The sequence below is a fragment of the Tursiops truncatus genome, chromosome 2 (genome assembly GCF_011762595.2).
Source record: "Tursiops truncatus isolate mTurTru1 chromosome 2, mTurTru1.mat.Y, whole genome shotgun sequence".
NCBI classification, from domain to species: Eukaryota; Metazoa; Chordata; class Mammalia; order Artiodactyla; family Delphinidae; genus Tursiops; species Tursiops truncatus.
In genome coordinates this window covers 92,913,824-92,931,319 of record NC_047035.1, presented here as the reverse complement: position 1 = coordinate 92,931,319, position 17,496 = coordinate 92,913,824, and the positions used below count along the sequence as shown (strand labels likewise).

The following is a 17,496-nucleotide window of genomic DNA, read 5'->3' as shown; positions in this document are numbered from 1 at the left end:
GTTTGCTCAAAGACTTGAAGGAGGTGATAGAATGAAAGTAATGAGTCAGGATGCAGAGATGCAGAGCACTAGGACCTTAAAGATTATTATAAAGACTTTGGCTTTTATAAAACTTCTTTGAGTAAAATGTGAAAATACTGGAGAGTTTTGAGCAGAGAAGTGACATAATGACATATTTTAAAAGGATTACTTTAGGGACTTCCCTGGTGGTCCAGTGGTTAAGACTCTGCACTTCCATTGCAGGTGCCATGGGTTCGATCCCTGGTCAGGGAACTAAGATTCCATATGCTGTGTGGCATGGCCAAAAATAAATAAATAAAATAAAAATGTTTTAAAAAGATTATTTTATTTCTTTTGGCAAGGGTGGCATGAGTGGTTTCTGCAGTAAGCCAGGCAAGAGGTGATGATGGCTTGGGCCAGAATAGTAGCAGTGGAGGTGTGAGAAGTGGTTGGATATTGGATGGGTTTTGAAGGCAAGCTGACAGGTTTTGCCATGGGATTATATATGAAGTACATAGGAAGAGGAAATCAAAGATGACATTAAAATTTTTGCCTTAAGGGACTTCCCTGGCGGTCCATTGGTTAAGATTCCACACTTCCACTGCAGGGGCCACAGGTTCGATCCCTGGTTGGGGAACTAAGATCCTGCATGCCATGCAGCCAAAAAAAAAAAAGAAAAAGATTTTTTGCCTTAAAAAAAAAAAAGAAAGAATTACAACTGGAAGAATAGAGTCACCATTTACTGAGATGGGGAAGACTTTATGAGAAATAGTGTTTGGGTGAAAGATGAGCTCAGTTTTGGCCATGTTACGTTTGAGATGCCTGTTAGACATCAAAATGAAGCTGTTAAGTAGGCAGTTGGATATGTGAGCATGGAGTTCAGGGAAAGATCTGACATGGAAATACAAATTAGAGAGTTATCCAGTGTATTGATGGCAAACTGGATGTGAGCACTAAAAGAATGAATATAACTGGAAAAAAAGTCCAAAGTCTGAGTGAATATAACTGGAAAAAAGAAGTCCAAAGTCTGAGTGAATATAACTGGAAAAAAGAAGTCCAAAGTCTGAGTGAATATAATTGGAAAAAAGAAGTCTAAAGATTGAGGAGAAGAGGAGAAATCAGCAATGGAGTGGCCAGTGAAGGGAAGAAAATCAAACTAACTGATGAAAATGTTTTAAGAAGATAAGAATGGTTGATATTGTTAAATGCTGCTGATATATCAATGAAGATGAGTCCTGAAAGTTGACCTTTGGATTTAGAGAAAATCGTTGATGATCTTGTTGAAACTTATTTTAGGAGAGTGCTTGCCTTGAAAGTCTGACTGGAGTGGGTTTTAGAAAGCATAGGAAGAGAAGAAAAGAGGGAAACACTTCTTCCAATGATCTTTACTGTAGATAGAGACAGAAACATTATGTGTTAGCTTGAGGGGCAAATGGAGTCATGCAAAATTTGTTGTGTTTAAAATGGGAAGAATAATAGCATGTTACGTGCTGATAGGAATAAGTTAATAAAGAAGGGGAAAAAATCAGGGAGAACTGGTGGAGAGTTAGTAAGGGTATGGGGTCTAGAGCACAAGAGTGATTAGACTTAAATAGGAACACAGTCACAGGAAGGAAGGCATAATGTGTGGGTATAGATACTCATTGGTGGACAGATGTGGTAGAGGTTTGTAGAAGTTCTCTTCTTGCTGCTCAATTTTCTGAGTGAAATGGGAAGTAGGTCATCACTTGAGAGTAAGAATGGTGAAGGAGTGTTGGAGGTTTGAGGGAGGAGGAGGTGGTGTGAAATCATACAGAAGAATGAGAAAATGGACCAGGGAAATATGGTGTGACTGTTGGGCATCATGAAGGGACATTTGAGGTTTGTGGTCAGGGCTTTAAAGTGAAACCAGAGGGTGTTGTTTTGTTTGTTTTTTTCCGTAGTCATATTAATATAGGCAGTTATGGAATAGATGGGGAATTGGATTGAATCAGGGTTGTGTTTGCTAGGTGTATTCCTAGTACAGTAAAACTGGAGAGATTACTATTCCCCCCCCCCCGCCCCCCGAGGGGTATGTAGGGAAGCAGATTCTTCAAAGGAATACTACCAGACTTTAGTTAGAAAAAGAAGGTGGTGGCTTGCAGGATCTTAGTTCCCCAACCATGGATCGAACCCATGCCCCCTGCAGTGGAAGCACAGAAGAATCCTAACCAATGGACCCCCAGAGAGTTCCCTAGAGGTTTCTTTTTGGAATACAGGCTCTTCCTTTTTGTACTGTACTGGTAAGAAAGAGGGAGATAAGGGCGAGAGATTTTGAGAGAGAGAGCGTGCTAATATCTATATTTAATATATATCTAATATCTATAGATATATTAGATGTTTAATGTTTATATGTCTAATATATATATTATGTGGAGGATGAAGCTCAAGATCTTCAATCTACTCAGTCCGAATTTATGGAGTTTCACCTATCTCAGTATGTAATGCCTCATCCCTTTTTTTAAAAAATAAATTTATTTATTTATTTTATTTTATTTTTGGCTGCCTTGGGTCTTCATTGCTGCATGCGGGCTTTCTCTAGTTGCAGTGAGCGGGGGCTACTCTTTGTTGCTGTGCACGGGCTTCTCATTGCGGTGGCTTCTCTTGTTGCAGAGCATGGGCTCTAAGTGTGTGGGCTTCAGTAGTTGTGGCTCGCAGGCTCTAGAGTGCAGGCTCAGTAGTTGTGGTGGACGGGCTTATGTGCTCCGCGGCATGTGGGATCTTCCCAGACCAGGGCTCGAACCCGTGTCCCCTGCATTGGCAGGTGGATTCTTAACCACTGAGCCACCAGGGAAGTCCACCTCATCCCTTTTTAATCAATCACCAGTAGCAGGATACAGAGTCTAGGGATCCAGCAGAAGCTTAAGTGGTGGTATAAAAAGTAATTTAAAAAAAACTTTTAAATTTGAAATTATTTCAGGTTTACAGTAATTGACGGAAATGTGTTAATCTTCCACTGTCGTCCTAGATTTGTCTTATTCTCCATATTGATGGTTTTGCTTTATGCATTTTGAGACTACTTTATTTGGTGATTCATATTTAAGATTGTTGTAGTAGTCTGGTGAATATTTGAAATCATATAATAACCTGCACTATCCCTATTGATGTTTAGCATCTATTTTTTTTTTAGTATTGTCTTTCTTTTGATTAGAATTTGCTTGATATCTCTTTCTGTCCCTGTACCATTAGCCATTCCATGGCCTATGCTTTAGGTATTTGTCTTAGAAACAGAGTATAGCTATTATTAGGTTTTATTTTATTTTTAGTTGAATCTGACAGTCACTTTTTTTGTGTGTGTGTGGTACGCGGGCCTCTCACTGTTGTGGCCTCTCCCGTTGCAGAGTGCAGGCTCAGGACACACAGGCTCAGCAGCCATGGCTCACAGGGCTAGCCGCTTCGCGGCATGTGGGATCTTCCCAGACCAGGGCACGAACGCGTGTCCCCTGCATCGGCAGGCGGACTCTCAACCACTGCGCCACCAGGGAAGCCCTGACAGTCACTTTTAATTGGCCTTAAAATGATCCACTTCCCAGGATCATACCAGCCCCTCTTGAAGTTTCTGGCTGAAACTCGATTTCCCTCCTCTCTGGTTATTTGAAGCCACAGTATCTGCATAGCACTGTTGATTTAGTAATCTCAATCTCACTGGACTTAAATGGAATGATTCTAATATTTTAGGTGTGCTGTCGTCAGTCAACATGTTTGTATATAGTAAATATTTAGTGAATTAAATTATTTTAATGTATTTATCATTAAATTTTTCCTTGTAATATTAGTTGGTTAATTTATAAACCATCTTTTTTAAACTTTCTGTTTTAGTCCCAGAAATCCTGGATAGAAAGCACTTTGACCAAGAGGGAATGTGTATACATTATACCAAGTTCAAAAGACCCTCACAGGTAAGCATACTTCTCTTTCTTCTGGGTTCTTCTAGAAATAAATAAATAAATAAATAAATAAATAAATTTATTTACCTACCTACCTTATATTTTTGGCTACGTTGGGTCTTAATTGTGGCACACGAGATCTTCGTTGAGGCATGCAGGATCTTTCATTATGGAGCACGGTCTCTTTGTTGTGGCACTTGGGCTTCTCTTTAGTTGCGATGTGTGGGATTTTTGTCTCTCGTTGTGGCGCGAGGGCTCCAGTGCACATGGGCTCTGTAGCTGTGGTGCGTGGGCTCTCTTGTCGAGGTGCGTGGGCTTAGTTGCCGCGCGGCATATGGGATCTTAGTTCCCTGACCAGGGATTGAACCTGCGTCTGCTGCATTGGAAGGCGAATTCTTTACCACTGGACCACCAAGGAAGTCCCTCTTCTAGAAATTTAGATGTAAATTATATTACTATTTATTTATTGAAAATTTAAATTATTATTTGTAGTTACTGTTAACTTTTGTGCTTACTGTTAATTATTCTTTTAGGATTAGGAGAAGGAGCTATCATAGCAAAATATCAGTGTTCTGGAGTTCTTAATGACATTTCACAACATCTTCTTCAAAGTGGTGTTCCATCCCTAATCTCCCCCGTATCATACTAGTGTATTACAAAGACAGTTAAGGCTCTCTTTTTTAATTGATTCACTGATACTGAGAACTTAAAAATGTTTGTGTATCGGTTTAATGGGCATCTACTGGGTGCCCAACACTATGGTTTATGCTGAAGAAACCAATATGAACCTAATAGTTGCTGGTTTTGTTTGCCAAAATATAGCTATGATGAGCACTTAGTGGAAAACTTGTCACCAGAGATTCTGTTGGCATCTCTGATTGTCTTTTGGTCTTTAAAATGGCTTTGATAATAGAAAAAATTTTAAGTAAAGGACAGTAGTTAGAATTCAAGAAAAAGACCTGTTGAGGTATTTATTGAAGAAATATTTTTCCTAATTTTTTTCTTTTTCTTTAGACCTAAAAATAGCAAGAAGCTTAAAAGGGTAAATCAAAAATACAGTTATTTTCTGGCCTACAGAGCACCTCTTTTCACAGGCATTTAGGAAAAATTAATTGAAAAAGGCATTTACAAGGATTTTTAGTCTTCTTACCTTTGCTGTCTCCTGTTAAACCCTGTTTGCTATGTAGTAATCTTCTCTGCAACTTTACTTCCATTTACTATATGGCTCTTATGAAAATACAGCCAAGTAAGTAATCTTTTATTAACTGATGTATTTTAAATTATAGCACCTGTCACCATTATTGTCCATAGTGAGTTTTTGGTAAATATTTGTTGAATAGAATTTCTGAACCTTTTGTTTGTTACATTACATAAACCTGCTGTTTGAATTCAACATTTCTCTTTTTTTTTAAACAGCAAAAAATACCTATTTTGAATATATCTCTCACTTAAACAAATTTCCATCATAAGAGGAATGTGCATAATAACTTTTGGAAAGTTTTGAGATGCAGAAAGTAGGCTCAGGGACTTCCCTTGTGGCGCAGTGGTTAAGAATCCACCTGCCAATGCAGGGGACATGGGTTTGATCCCTGGTCCAGGAAGTTGTCACATGCAGCGGAGCATCTAAGCCTGTGTGCCCCAACTACTGAGCCTGCGCTGTAGAGCCTGCGAGCCACAGCTACTGAAGCCCGTGTGCCTAGAGACCGTGCTCCGCAACAAGAGAAACCACTGCAATGAGAAGCCCATGCACCGCAATGAAGAGTAGCCCCCGCTCGCCACAACCAGAGAAAGCCCGCACACAGCAGCCAAGACCCAGAGCAGCCAAAAATAAATAAATAAATATATTTATTTATTTAATTAAAAAAGTTACTCTATCATTAAAAAAAAGAAAGGCACAATACTCAGTTTCAAAACATGAAGACAGTCATTATTAATAACATTGCACCTATTTTTAATCTTTTCTCAGTGCATAGCTTTCGTTTTAAAATATTGCTAAATTCAGTCTATACGTAAAGCTTTGAATCTGCTTTTTAACAAAATGTTATAGGAATTACATTTTTTCATGATACAGATATTTTATAAGAATGGTAGTTAATATTCTGTTAGTGTATGTATCACAATTCATATACCTATCCTACTCTTTGCCGTTTGAGTTATTTTCAGTTTTTAGCATTATAAATTAAAATTAGGTCACAATGGAGATCTTAGTGGATAAAACTTTTTTGTGTTTAAAGTTTTATTCCCGCTTAGTATGTGTAATGCCAAAAAACTTTACAAAAGATAAAAGAATACACATTATCACCAATAGTGACGAGATTGCCTGAATATTGACTAGAGTAATATGATCCATCATCTTCAAGAAAAAGTGATGAGTAGAAAATAGTGTATGTATTAAATTTGCATTTATTTGATTACTGTTGAGAAAACATTTTTAATATTCTTTAATATTCCCCCAATTTTTGTTAATTTCTGTAAATGTCTTTTTAGATCATTAAAATAGATAACCTTAATGTCTCTTCCAATCATTATTCTATGATTTATTTGTATTTCTTACAAATTATTAAAGATAGGTTTTATTACAAGATAAGATTACATTTCTTAACCAGAGAGCATAAGTGACATTTCCCAGGTCACATGGCTAATAATTCATAAAGATTGGATTAGAATTTAGATCTGCCAGTTCTAAATAAGACTGTGTTGTTCTTCCATTTAGAGAAAATTATAGTTTTGCTTTATTAAGAAATAGATTGTATTATCATTAAGGAGCTTATTTCTTGTAATTTTGTTAATTTTACTTTGCAGTAGAAATAATACAAGTCCTCATTAGGTGTTAAAGAAACCTCAAGCTGTTATTAAATACCCTTGCCTGTAGCCATTCATATGAGACCTAATTTACAAACACCATTAGCTGGTCATTTTTTCCTACACTAATTGGATTTTAAAATTAATTTAATATGAATAGGTTAATCATTGATTTACAAGGTACCAAAAATTATAAGTGAAAGCCTCGTTTTTACCACTGTGCCTTAACTATAAGTTCCCCTCCCTAAAGGAAACTGGTGTTACCTATTCCTTGGGATACCTTTCAGAAATAGATATACTCTTTGTCTGACCAAGCAGATGTATATTTATTCCTCCCTCTTCCCTATTAAATACATACTGTTTATCTCGTGTTTATTATCTTGGCAATAACCACTTTACTCTTAATTTTTGCATCCTTTTTAATTATATATCTGGATCATAATTTTAGTATTCCCTTAGGACATTTTAGCTATTCTGTTTTTTTTGCTGTTAGAAAAAAAAATTCTGTTGGGTTTTTCAGCAGTAGCCGTCCCTGACTCCTTGTTTGGTACCTTACAATAAATGCTGCTCTTTCCTTCACCACAATAAATAAATAAATGAATGAATGAATGAATGAATGAATGAAAATTCTGTAGTAAATAACCTTATAAGTGAATCATTTTACACATATGCTGTAGATATTTTTTAACCTTCACTCTTAGTACTTTAGACTTAGAGAAAGAGTCTGCATTTTTCATTTTGATAAGTATTGCCAAATTGCCCTCCATAGAGAGTTTATCAGTTTATACTCCTCCCAGCAGATACGAGGCAACTTTCCTCTATATTCTCACCAAGATATTGTCTTAAAGGATTAAAAAAATTTTTTTTCTAATCAAATACCTTTTCATGTTTGTTTTTACTGTGAATTATCTGTTTATATATTTTCCTATTTTATATTGATTCAGTGAAGCTCTTATATATTAGGAAAACTAACATTTTGTCTGCAAATATTTTTTCTCAGTTTACCTTTAGACTTTATGAGTGACATATTTTTGCCACATAAAAATGTTGTATTTTTTATGTAGTTAAATCTGTCAGTCTTTTCTCTTATGGTTTCTGGGTTTTAAGTCACAACTAATTATATTTAAAATATGAAAATCATGTTAGTTTTAAAAAGTAGTTATTTGAATATGTAAATTAAGGTATAAATGTCTTGTGCTATCTACTGAAAAATTAAACTAAATACATAATTTTTCCTTTGTTTTGTATTTTTTAATGGATTTTATATAGTTTAAACTAAAAAAAATTTTTCCCTTTAAGTAATAGATGTACCTTGTTTTATAGGTGCCTTCCAGGATGTCAAATTTGTCAACAACTCGTCAGGTAATTTTCATAACTTCATTGCACAAATTTTGAAAAATAAAACTAATGTATAAAAGAAATCAGAATACATTGGGATAAATTCACAGGCCATTATGTTTAAGGGTTACTTTACTCAGACTTGGGAGGTGAAGGATCAGGCAAAGCTGCTTGAAACTCAAGTGTAGGTATCTGAGCAGAGTTCTAAAGCTGAATGTGACTTAGGTAAAGATTGAGGGAAAGGGATTTTAGGCAGAGAGAACAGGATGTGGGAAGGCCTGGCAGTGAAAAAGATTATGGTTCTGTCAGGAAACTGCAGGCTGTAGAATGTAAGATGGATATTGGAGAGATCAGAGTCTGGAGAAATAAGTAGGGCCAGATCATTTAAGCTCTTTGTGTACTATGCCACACAGTTTTGATTTCATGTTAAAAGGGTATTATATAGGGAAGTAGCATGTTTAGTTTTTTTTTTTTTCCTCAATAAAAGCAGTTAGTATTTTGAGGAGATTGGATTGGGAGAAAAAAATAGTTTAGAAACTTTTGGAGTAATTCTGGCAAAAAATGAGAGCCTGAATTAAGATAGTGGCTATGGTGATGAAGGAGAAGTAGGCATATTTGAAGGGATTAATCAGATAAATTCAGTAGGATTTGGTGGATGTATGGAGAAAGGGAAGATTTGAGGATGGTACCTAAATTTCTTACTTAGGCAACTAATTAAAGAGTAATGTTGTTCTTCTAAGCTGTGATGAAAGAAGACAAGAGGAAGATGAGGTCTCTTGGTGGTGGGCTAGGAAAAGAATTGCATAGAATATGTTCATTTAGATATATTGAGTTGTTTTAGCATCTCCAGTCCTGTTCATTTGTTCCTCTAGATGGGAAGTTTTCTGTCTGGTGTCTTTACACTCAGGCTGAAGAGCTCCCTTTAGCATTTGGTATAATGCAGATATACTGGAGAGGAATTTTCTCAGCTTGGTTTATCTGAAAATATGTTTATTTTACTCTCATTTTTAAAGGATATTTTCACTGAATGTGGAATTCTGAGTTGACACTTTTCTCATTCCAGTGCTTTGAAGATACCATTATATTGTCTTCTAGCTGTTGGTTTCTAGTGAGAAGTCAGCTGTCGTTAGTGTAGTTGCTCTCCTGTGTGTAATGGGTCTTTTTTTCCTCTGGCTATTTTAAGGATTTTTTTTTTTTCCCTGTAATTCTGGATTTCAACAGCAGGTCTATGATGTGCCTAGGAATGGTTCTTTTTGTACTTCTTGCATAAATATCTGCAAGTTCATATTTTTCACCAAATTTATAAGTTTTCAGCCATTGTTTCCTAAAATACTTTTCTGCCCCATTCTCTATCTCTCTTCCCTCAGAAACTCCAGTTATACATATATTAGATTGCTTGATATTTTCCACAAGTCACTGAGGCCCTGTTTCATTTTTATTTAATTAAAATAATTTTTCCCATTTATTAGATTAGATCATTTGTATTGATCTGTCTTCAGGTTCACTAACACTTATTTCTGCAATCTCCAATGCTGTTTTGCCCATCCAGTAGGAAGTAGATGCCCCATACTAAATTTAGAAGACTGTATCATCAAATACTAATGTATTTATACTATTTTAATTCTATGGTGAAGGTATTAATTTACTGATATCCTAAAATCAAAAAGATTAATTTTCATACTCTTGAGTTCATTTATTTTCGTATGGTTTTTCATTGACTAATTTTTTAAAAGGTCTTTTTAAAATTTTATTACTTTTTTCCTTTAGGTGTTTTTGTGGTCGCTTGGTCAAGCAACATGCTTGTTTTACTGCAAGTCTTGCCATGAAATACTCAGATGTGAAATTGGGTGACCATTTTAATCAGACATTAGAAGAGTGGTCTGTGGAAAAACATACAGAACAGAGCCCAACGGATGCTTATGGAGTCATAAATTTTCAAGGGGGTTCTCATTCCTACAGAGCTAAGGTATGTCATGTATTTGAGTTTCTTCATTTACCTTATTACCTAATAATGTACGTTTATTACCTGACAATAATATTGTGTCAGAAAATTAGTTTCAATCATTTCCTTATGTATTTTGAAGTTCTTTGTATAGGTACATATATGAATATAGAATTGTTATATCTTGTTGAATTGAACCTTTTTTTTTAGTTTAGTCTACTATCTCACTTTTTCTTTTCTTTTTGATCTTTTGGATTAAGTATTTTTTTATTAAGCTTTCCTTCTTTATAGCATTTTATTTATACATTGTTTTTCTATTCTTTAGATTAATCTTATAATAAATACTATAAAACGCATTTATAACTTGTTACTATTATAAATTAGTACTTTTACCACTTCCTGGACAACGCAAGAAACTTTAGAATACTTGTGACTACATTTTTTTCCCTCATGACTAATGTGCTCTTGTTGGCATGAATTTTATTTCTTCGTGTATTAAACTTCCAAATCATAATTATTATTCATTTAGATGTATCAACATATTATCCCGTAGATTGTTCCACCTGCCTCCCTCCCTGCCTTGATTTGATAAGCAGTGCCAAATGCTGGGCCTGTCTCTCCATTTTTTCTATTCTCTTGGATCCTGATCCCACAAGTTGTCACTGCTTTGGTAGCTCACTGATAGCTTAACAACAGGTGTTATTTATCTAGTTTCTAGTTTCTTTAGTTCCCAGGGGCAGTTAGTCGAAAACAACCTAGTCCATCATTGCTGGAAATGGAATTCCTCATTTATTACTAACATAATCTTTTTTTAAAAAAAATTAACTTTAGATTGTTTTCCAAACACTACTTAATGTACCCAAGTATAGTAATGAGTTAAACAGAACTAATGCAGAAAGAGTACAGAACAAATCTCATTACAAATCATTCTTAAAGGATTCTGGAGTCTTCTCAGTTTTATATAATTCTGATATTTTGGGATAATTTTCCTTGGTGTTTGATCTCTATTTGTAAAGGAATTGGCAATATGTTGTTTTGCAAAGAACCTTTGTTAGAGATGATTAAAAGTGTTTTTCTGGGCTTCCCTGGTGGCGCAGTGGTTGAGAGTCCGCCTGCCGTTGCAGGGGACACGGGTTTGTGCCCCGGTCCGGGAAGATCCCACATGCCGCAGAGCGGCTAGGCCCGTGAGCCATGGCCGCTGAGCCTGCGCGTCTGGAGCCTGTGCTCCGCAACGGGAGAGGCCACAACAGTGAGGCCTGTGTACCACAAAAGAAAAAGTGTTTTTCTTCCAACATCTGAATATTTTAGATTGCTTACGAGCTAAGTCATAGGTGCTTTAGATAAAGAAAATGAATTACAGTAGTCATAGCAAGTAAATTTTGTGATGTCACCTACCAGAAAGATCCTTTTTTTAATCTTTCAAACCAGAGGAACTTACTCCACAGATATGATAGCTTATTTTCTTATAGAATGATTTTTCAAAAATTAAAGTGGTGATTCCATCTGAACACCTTGAAATACTGAGCAAAATTTATTATTTTCAGCAATTTGTGAGTCAAATCCACAGTTACTTCCAGTGAAGGAAACAATCATCTGTATTAAAAAAATCTGTGTTACTTTACTGCATAGTCACAATTCTGATCAATGGATTAGATCATTGATCAAACTTTCAAACAGATAATTCAGTATTTGCCTCTCATAGTTGCAAGAGTTGTAGAAGACTCCATGTTTTCACCATTCTTCTCTTATTTTCCCTTTTCCCATCATCATACCTATCCTTAACACTTCTCACTCAATGCATACTTATAGTTAAACAAGGCAATGAGTACTGTGGATAAATTTGTAAATCAGATGAATGGTAATTAAGTTTATATAAACAGAAAGAGTAACAAATTTACGTCTTGGTTTAAAAATTACAGTGCCACTACTTCTGTAGCTCTTATGGAATGATTTTCCAACTTTAAAATCGTTTGCTATTGCTTATTCCTAGAAGTGTAAATATATTGCAAGTAGCCTGTGAAATCTATTTTATAATAATCTGATCCAAACAAAATTTTTCTTAAGTCATATGATGTTGCATTTTGAAACCTATGAATATTCAATTGTTAATTATTGTTTTAAAATCTTTTTTATTAGTATGTGAGGCTATCATATGACACCAAACCTGAAGTCATTCTACAACTTCTGCTTAAAGAATGGCAAATGGAATTACCCAAACTTGTTATCTCTGTACACGGTGGCATGCAGAAATTTGAGCTTCACCCACGAATCAAGCAGTTGCTTGGAAAGGGTCTTATTAAAGCTGCAGTTACAACTGGAGCCTGGATTTTAACAGGAGGAGTAAACACAGGTAATGTGATTATACCAATTTTATTTGATGTGCTTGTAAATTCTTCATAATATCAATTAGATATTTGAAAAGTCAACACTGAATATAAATATATTCAATTCTTCTGTTAAATAATCTACTTCCTAAGTATAAATGCTAACTGAAAAAGTATTTGGTTTTCATTTATTCTTTTAAAAGAATAATATGCTTTATCATTCACTTTTTTTTAATTAAGACTTTATTTATTTATTTATTTCTGGCCATGCTGTGCGGCTTGTGGGATCTTAGTTCCCGGACCAGGGATTGAATCCGGGACTCCCGTCCCTCCGTGAAAGCACCAAGTCCTAACCACTGGACTGCCAGGGAATCCCCAAGAATAATATGCTTTAGAGCAGGGGTTTGCAAACTGTGGCTCCATGCACCAAATCCAGCCTACTCCTTATTTTTGTAAATAAAGGTTTTTTGGAATGCAGCCACACTCATTTGTATCATACTTTTGTGCTACAAAAGTAGAGCTGAGTGGTCTGACAAAGACTGTATATGCCCTGCAAAGCCTAAAATATTTACGATTTGGTCCTTTATAAGAAAGTTTGTTGACTCCCTACTGTAAAGTGAAGTGTTGTTCTTGTCTCTCTGTGACTACTGGTAAATTGAGAGAAGAATGGCAATTCATTGCCTAGACACTGGTAAGAAATAGCTTTTCAAATTAATTTTTAATGTACTATAATCTTTCATTCTAAGTCTTCCCTGTCAGATATACAGGTTGGATATATTGAAGGCAAATTAATTTTAATATCCAAAGTAAAACATAGTTATTATTTAAATTAGCTTGGAAAAATCTAATTTGTTATCAGCAACTGTGTTTTGAACCTCATTGTGTGTCAGGCACTCTTCTGGCTGCTGAAAATATATCATTCCACAAAATAAAATATTTACCTTCATGGAACTTATATTCTAGTGGGGAAGATGCAAACAACAAACATAACTAAATAGTGTATAATAAATTAGATGATAAGTGCTTTGGAGACACATGAAATACAGAGGAGGGATAGTGAGGGATGGTCGAGGGGACTTCATTGATAAGGTGACATTTGAGTAGAGATGTAAGGAAATGAAGTGAGCAAGATAAGAATAATGTGGGGCAGAGCATTTAAAGGAGAAGTGGCAAGTGTTGGAAGAATAGTAAGAAAGGTCCAGTGTAGCTTGACTGGAATGAGCAAGGAGTGCCAAGTGATGAAATCAGAAAGTCATGGGTGAGTGGTGGTGGTGGTAGGCCTGGCGTGGGGTGGGGTGGTGAATAGCATGGGCAATAGACAGATCATTATATAAGGCCTTGTAGGCCATCATAAGCACTATGACTTTTAATCGAATGAGAAGGGGAGATTTTAAACAGAGAGTTGACAAGAGCAAAGATCACTTGAATGATCGTTTAAAAATAGACTGTAAACAGGCAAGGCATCACTTGGAAGAACAGTGAAGGTGCTGTTTCCATAATCCATGTTAGGAATGAGATTTAATGCATTATAAAAATCAAATCGAGTGATGCACTGGTTTGCTAGGGCTGCTGTAATAAAATACCACAGACTTGGTGGCTTAAACAAAAGAAATTTATTTTCTCACAGTTCTGGAGACCCAAGATCAAGATGTTAGCAGGTTTGGTTCCTCCTCAGGCATCTCCTTGACTTTCAGATGGCTCTCTTCTCCCTGTGTCCTCCTGTGGCCTTCCCCCTGTGCATGTGCATCCCTGGTGTCTCTTTTTGTGTCCAAATTTCGCCTTCTTATAAGGACACCAGTCAGATTGGATTAGGGCCCACCCTAACAGCCTCATTTTCACATGATAACCTAAAGAACCGATTTCCAAATACAGTCACATTCTGAGGTACTGGGATTAGGATTGCAACATAGGAATTTTGGAGAGGTTACAGTTCAGTCCATAACAAGTGATAATGAGAAGTTGTGTGCTCTTTTGAATTATCTTTTTTACTTTCCTCCCAGTTTTGACTCAGTTGGAAAACTTTTGTAGTTTTTTGTGAGCATGTGTGCTTTGCTTATAGTCCTGAGCCATACTCTTCTTTTTTTTAAGATGATGTTTAGAGCAGTAACAAAAACTACAGTTAACATGAGGAATCTAAGAGAGGAGACTAGGTCTAACAACATGGTAAAAGTTAGTTTTACGTGTGTTTCAGGCAGTTGTAGTGATTTGACATTGTGGGGTTTTTTTTTCTTTTTTGTCCTTGTATTTTCTTTTGTAAGTTTGTCTTTTGGACCTTGTTGCCTTTTATCTAGTGTATGTAAAGAAAAATACCACCAATTGTAATGTTATTGAGCAAAGGATTCTTCTGAACACTGTAAAGACTTCCAAATAAAATGAATTAAATTTTGTATGAACAGGTGTGGCAAAACATGTTGGTGATGCCCTTAAAGAACATACTTCCAGATCATCTCGAAAGATTTGCACTATCGGAATAGCTCCGTGGGGAGTGATTGAAAACAGAAATGATCTTGTTGGGAGAGATGTAAGAGTGCTTTTTAAATTTTCTTACATTTAAACTTATGTATAAACAAAATTAGAGCAAGAATAATGCGAAGTCAACCTAAAATATTCATGATCATACCACAACCGTTTCGAAAATGCATTCATAGATACAAAAAGTAGTGTTAATACATTGTTTCTGCCTTCTTTTGTATAACTATTTCACACCGTTTCCATGTCATGCCAGTCTTTGTAATTATATTTTTAATGGTGACATTCTATTAAGAATTAATTGTATTGTCTGTAAGAGTAGTAATCAAATACCAGTGTTTTATTCAAGTAGGTTAAAGACATATGAATTGCTTATAGATATCTTTCAAGAGATTATTAAAAAGGAATTACTGAATTATAATGATCACTTTCAAGTGCAATTAAATTTCTAACATCAATTTTAAAGATTCTACTTATGACTGGAAAAATAACTATGACATTTGATTGCTTTTATTCAGTGTCCTTTATATATTTCACTTTATTCAGTAATAACTTAATAGTTTCTTCACATTGTTTGTTTATTTGCTTGTTTGCTGCTGTTTCCTTTGCATGGGATGATGATGAAATATGGTATATTCTGCAATGATAGCCGAAATACAATACTGTGGTTCAACCCATTATTGAATAATCTTCAGCTGCTTAAAAGCTCATGCTTTTTGATATATTCTTTTACATTTTCTATTTGTTGCTATGCATAAATATAATCTTACCTCCTACTTGCCTTTACAGATTATTTCAAAATTTGTTTTTACTTTATATTAAATTTAATCCTGCCCACTAACTCTCAATGTTTGCTATTGTTTAGGTGGTTGCTCCTTACCAAACGTTATTGAACCCTCTGAGCAAATTGAATGTTCTGAATAATCTACATTCCCATTTCATATTGGTGGATGATGGCACTGTTGGAAAGTATGGGGCAGAAGTCAGACTGAGAAGAGAACTTGAAAAAACTATTAATCAGCAAAGAATTCATGCTAGTAAGGGAATTTATAAATTTTTTGTTGTTGAAATTATCCTGGGCTGTATTACTTGCCAGCAGCATTCTAAAAAAGGTAGACTGTTCTTTAAGTGTTCATTTCCTTATGTAGCAGGATAACATACAAAACAACCATGAATGACTGACCTTACACAAAATAAGATCTAGGAAAGGAAGTCTGAGATTAAATAGGGTACTCAGATAACAAAGCCAAAGCCACAGAGGTTCATTGGAAGCTTTGTTGCTATTGTAATCCCACTGCAGCTCAAGGAATTCAGAAATATTCTTAATGTATGACATATTCCAATACCCGACTTTGAAATTCAAGATTGAAGAGGAAAAATATACTTTATTGTGAAGTAAGAATCACCTTGCTTAAAGTTGATAACACGAGTAGGTATCACTCTTTGGTAGATAATGTCTTAAAAGTTGGTATTTTTGACACTGGTCTTCCTTTCTTTTTTTTTTTACATCTTTATTGGAGTATAATTGCTTTACAATGGTGTGCTAGTTTCTGCTTTATAACAAAGTGAATCAGTCATACATACACATATGTTCCCATATCTCTTCCCTCTTGCGTCTCCCTCTCTCCCACCCTCCCCATCCCACCCCTCCAGGTGGTCACAAAGCACCGAGCTGATCCCCCTGTGCCATGCGGCTGCCCCCCACCAGCTATCTACCTTACGTTTGGTAGTGTATATATGTCCATGCCTCTCTCTCGCTTTGTCACAGATTACCCTTCCCCCTCCCCATATCCTCAAGTCCATTCTCTAGTAGCTCTGTGTCTTTATTCCTGTCTTACCCCTAGGTCCTTCATGACATTTTTTTCCCCTTAAATTCCATATATATGTGTTAGCATACGGTATTTGTCTTTCTCTTTCTGACTTACTTCACTCTGTATGCACTCTAGGTCTATCCACCTCATTACAAATAGCTCAATTTCGTTTCTTTTTATGGCTGAGTAATATTCCATTGTATATATGTGCCACATCTTCTTTATCCATTCATCCGATGATGGACACTTAGGTTGTTTCCATCTCCAGGCTATTGTAAATAGAGCTGCAATGAACATTTTGGTACATGACTCTTTTTGAATTATGGTTTTCTCAGGGTATATGCCCAGTAGTGGGATTGCTGGGTCATATGGTAGTTCTATTTGTAGTTTTTTAAGGAACCTCCATACTGTTCTCCATAGTGGCTGTACCAGTTGACATTCCCACCAGCAGTGCAAGAGTGTTCCCTTTTCTCCACACCCTCTCCAGCATTTATTGTTTCTAAATTTTTGATGATGGCCATTCTGACTGGTGTGAGATGATATCTCATTGTAGTTTTGATTTGCATTTCTCTAATGATTAATGATGTTGAGCATTCTTTCATGTGTTTATTGGCTGGTAGTCTGTATATCTTCTTTGGAGAAATGTGTATTTAGGTCTTCTGCCCATTTTTGGATTGGGTTGTTTGTTTTTCTGTTATTGAGCTGCATGAGCTGCTTATAAATTTTGGAGATTAATCCTTTGTCAGTTGCTTCGTTTGCAAATATTTTCTCCCATTCTGAGGGTTGTCCTTTGGTCTTGTTTATGGTTTCCTTTGCTGTGCAAAAGCTTTGAAGTTTCATAGGTCCCATTTATTTTTGTTTTTATTTTCATTTCTCTAGGAGGTGGGTCAAAAAGGATCTTGCTG

At 35.7% G+C, this 17,496-nt stretch overlaps 1 protein-coding gene across 9 annotated transcripts in view; it reads left to right on the top strand.

Moving 5' to 3' along the window:
* TRPM7 (transient receptor potential cation channel subfamily M member 7) overlaps positions 1 to 17,496 on the top strand; it is a 121,660-nt gene that overhangs the window by 22,218 nt on the left and 81,946 nt on the right. For all 9 annotated transcript variants that reach the window (XR_012330103.1, XM_073800985.1, XM_073800986.1 and 6 more), the window contains exons 2-7: positions 3,838 to 3,917; positions 8,031 to 8,069; positions 9,813 to 10,011; positions 12,124 to 12,337; positions 14,708 to 14,832; positions 15,646 to 15,817. Coding sequence is in view for 8 of the 9 variants with exons in the window: in XM_073800985.1 (XP_073657086.1) it covers positions 3,838 to 3,917; positions 8,031 to 8,069; positions 9,813 to 10,011; positions 12,124 to 12,337; positions 14,708 to 14,832; positions 15,646 to 15,817 (829 nt within the window). In the remaining variant the exon portion in view is untranslated. The remainder of the gene's footprint in view (positions 1 to 3,837; positions 3,918 to 8,030; positions 8,070 to 9,812; positions 10,012 to 12,123; positions 12,338 to 14,707; positions 14,833 to 15,645; positions 15,818 to 17,496) is intronic.